Source organism: Camarhynchus parvulus, chromosome 1 (assembly GCF_901933205.1).
Source record: "Camarhynchus parvulus chromosome 1, STF_HiC, whole genome shotgun sequence".
Taxonomy (NCBI): Eukaryota; Metazoa; Chordata; class Aves; order Passeriformes; family Thraupidae; genus Camarhynchus; species Camarhynchus parvulus.
The window spans coordinates 81818868-81821223 of NC_044571.1; the positions used below are offsets into that span (position 1 = coordinate 81818868).

General features: G+C 67.8%; 1 protein-coding gene across 1 annotated transcript; it reads right to left on the reverse strand.

Annotated features, from left to right (window-relative positions):
- Positions 1–862: 862 nt before the first annotated feature.
- On the reverse strand, positions 863–1916 carry FAM181B (family with sequence similarity 181 member B). Its single transcript, XM_030947318.1, has 2 exons — positions 1646–1916; positions 863–1485 (listed from the first exon to the last, which is right to left on the reverse strand). Exons 1-2 carry the CDS (start codon positions 1914–1916, stop codon positions 863–865), a joined length of 894 nt encoding a protein of 297 aa, XP_030803178.1.
- Positions 1917–2356: the final 440 nt, after the last annotated feature.

Here is a 2356-nt window from a genome sequence, read left to right on the forward strand (position 1 = left end):
TTAACTCCTGCCAAGAAACCATTACAGAGGATGGAGGCACAGTGAAAGCCCCCTGAACACCACGTCTCGACAGCAGTAACAACCACACATCTCGGATCTATTGTGTAGCTTTATTTTTATAGGACCTATCATAGACTCTTTTACATAACTTAAATGATTATCAAATAATCTCCTGTACACAACGAGACAGAGCCGCATCACTTTCTAAGCTTTGACATATTCCTGGAAGAAATCCAACAGTCTGTAGGAATCACATGGCCGCAGTAGCTACAGTACATTTTTGTCCCGAACTTACACCATCAATGAACTTACGAATCGCTGTAAATCGCCGTTTTGCAAGATCCTGCAAGACACTGTTAAAATTTCAGGACACTGAATTTTGGTAGCAGCATTTTTAATTTTGCTTCACTTTCTTGCCTTTGTGTCCTCAGATGAACACCTGCCAGCACTTGTGACAAACGTGAGCCTGGGGAAAATGTTAAACGCACCTCAAGTGTTGACACGAGCTTTAGATTTAGACTGAAATCGCTGACGAGTGGTCCCCGCGGCCTCTGAGGAGCGCAGCCCCTGTCCCCACGTCGCCTACAGGTACAGCAACGCGTCTGCCTACAGCCAGCCAAGCCCTGGCCCCTAAGGAAGGAGGATGAAAGGGGGGCACCGGCCGCTACAGAAACACCTGAAGAAACCCAAAGTTTCACATTTTATTTGCAGCGTCGCCGAAACCGGAGGAGGAGGAGACTGGCAGTGCACAAGGATGAATCCTGCGGGGCCCGTGGCCGCGGTGTCGGCTGCGGGGCTCTCACATGCAGCGGAGTGTGCGGAGCCCCGTGCGGCCCCCGCGCTGCCCCAGCGTCCGGCCGCCCTAGAGCCCAGGGTAGCCCCCGCGGTGGTACCCGCCGCCGTAGTCGTAGGGCGGCTGCGGCGGGGGCAGCGGGCACTCGGGGAAGAAGGGGGCGAACCCCGCGGGCAGGTGCCCCCCGGGCTCCTCGCTGCCGCCGCCGGCGGGCACGGGCTCGGCGCCGCCGCCGGGGTAGATGGGGCGCAGCGGCTCGGGCGGCGCCTTCCTGGGCGGGCTGCAGGGCGCGGCCGGGCTCCAGGGCGGCTCGGGGTACAGCAGCCCGCCCAGCAGCGGGTGCAGCCCGGCGGGCAGCGGCAGCTCGTACAGCCCGTGCTCCAGCCCCAGCTCGGCGGGCAGGCGGCCGCCGAAGGCGTCGCTCGGGGCGGCGTGCTCGGGCAGCAGCGCGCCGTACTCGGGGCACAGGAGCTCCAAGAACTCGGTGGCCTCGGCGCCGCCCCCCCGCCGCCCTTCTCCGGCTCCTTGGCGGGCGGCCCGCGGGCGGCGGGCCCGGGCAGCGCGGGCTCCGTGAAGAAGGAGGGCGGCAGGTTGCGGTCCCGCAGCGGCACCTTCCGCGGGCCGCCCGCCGCCCGCTCCGCGCCGCCGCCGCCCGCCCTGGCCTCGCTGCCGCCCGCCGCGCCCCGGCCCCGCTGCAGGGAGCCGAAGAGGGGCGGCCAGGCTCTTGCTCTGGAGGCTGCTGCCCGCCGCCTGCGCGGGCTCCCGGCGCGGCGGGGGGCCGGGCGGGGCAGGCGGCGGGCGGGCAGGCGGCGGGCGGCGGCGCGGGCGGCGGGGCGGCGGCGGCGATGATGCCGGTGCAGCGCTTGATCTGCTTCTGCAGGTACTTCCTATGGTTCACCTTCCGCCGGGACTTCACCGGCCGGTCCAGCGCCAGCTTGATGTTGCTGGAAGCCGAGTCGATGAAGCTCAGCAGGTCCCGGGTGGCTTCTCTAAAGTCCCCCGCGTCGCCGCCGCCGCCCTCGTAGCCCTTCTCCAGGTCGGCATAGCTCAGGAGCCCGCCGGCGGCGGGGAAGCAGAAGGAGAGGAGGTGGTGGGGGCTGAGCAGCGCGGCGGGCACGGCCATGGCCGGCGGCGAACGCCGCCGCCCCGAGTCCCCACAGAGTCCGCTGGGATGCGCCCGGCGGGCGGCGGCGACGGCAGCGGGGAAAAGGCGGCGGGCGGGGAAGGAGGAGGAGGAGGAGGGACCAGAGCGGGGCTGGCCCCGGCCCTCCCCGCCTCCCTGCCGGGAGCCCGGGGGCCGGGCCGGCTGCACCCACCAACCCACCGAGCCGGGCGGGAACACCGGCAGCGGCGGGGCGGGACGAGCATCCCCCCCGGGACTGGGACACACCCGCCCTGGGACAGATACACAGCCCCGCGGGACAGGTGTACACACACACACACACACCCCCCGGGACAGGTGCACAGGCATCACCTGGCCAGACACACGCAGAGCAGGTGCGCAGCATCCTTCAGACCCCATCAGCCTTGTCCCCCCTCCTGCAGCTGCTCAGCTGGCACAAA

Coding starts and splice junctions, on each gene's coding strand:
- FAM181B (XM_030947318.1), bottom strand. CDS start 1,916: ATGGCCGTGCCCGCCGCGCTGCTCAGCCCCCACCACCTCCTCTCCTTC. Junction 1,486..1,645: donor GCAGATCAAGCGCTGCACCG/GCATCATCGCCG, acceptor GGCTCCCTGCAG/CGGGGCCGGGGCGCGGCGGG.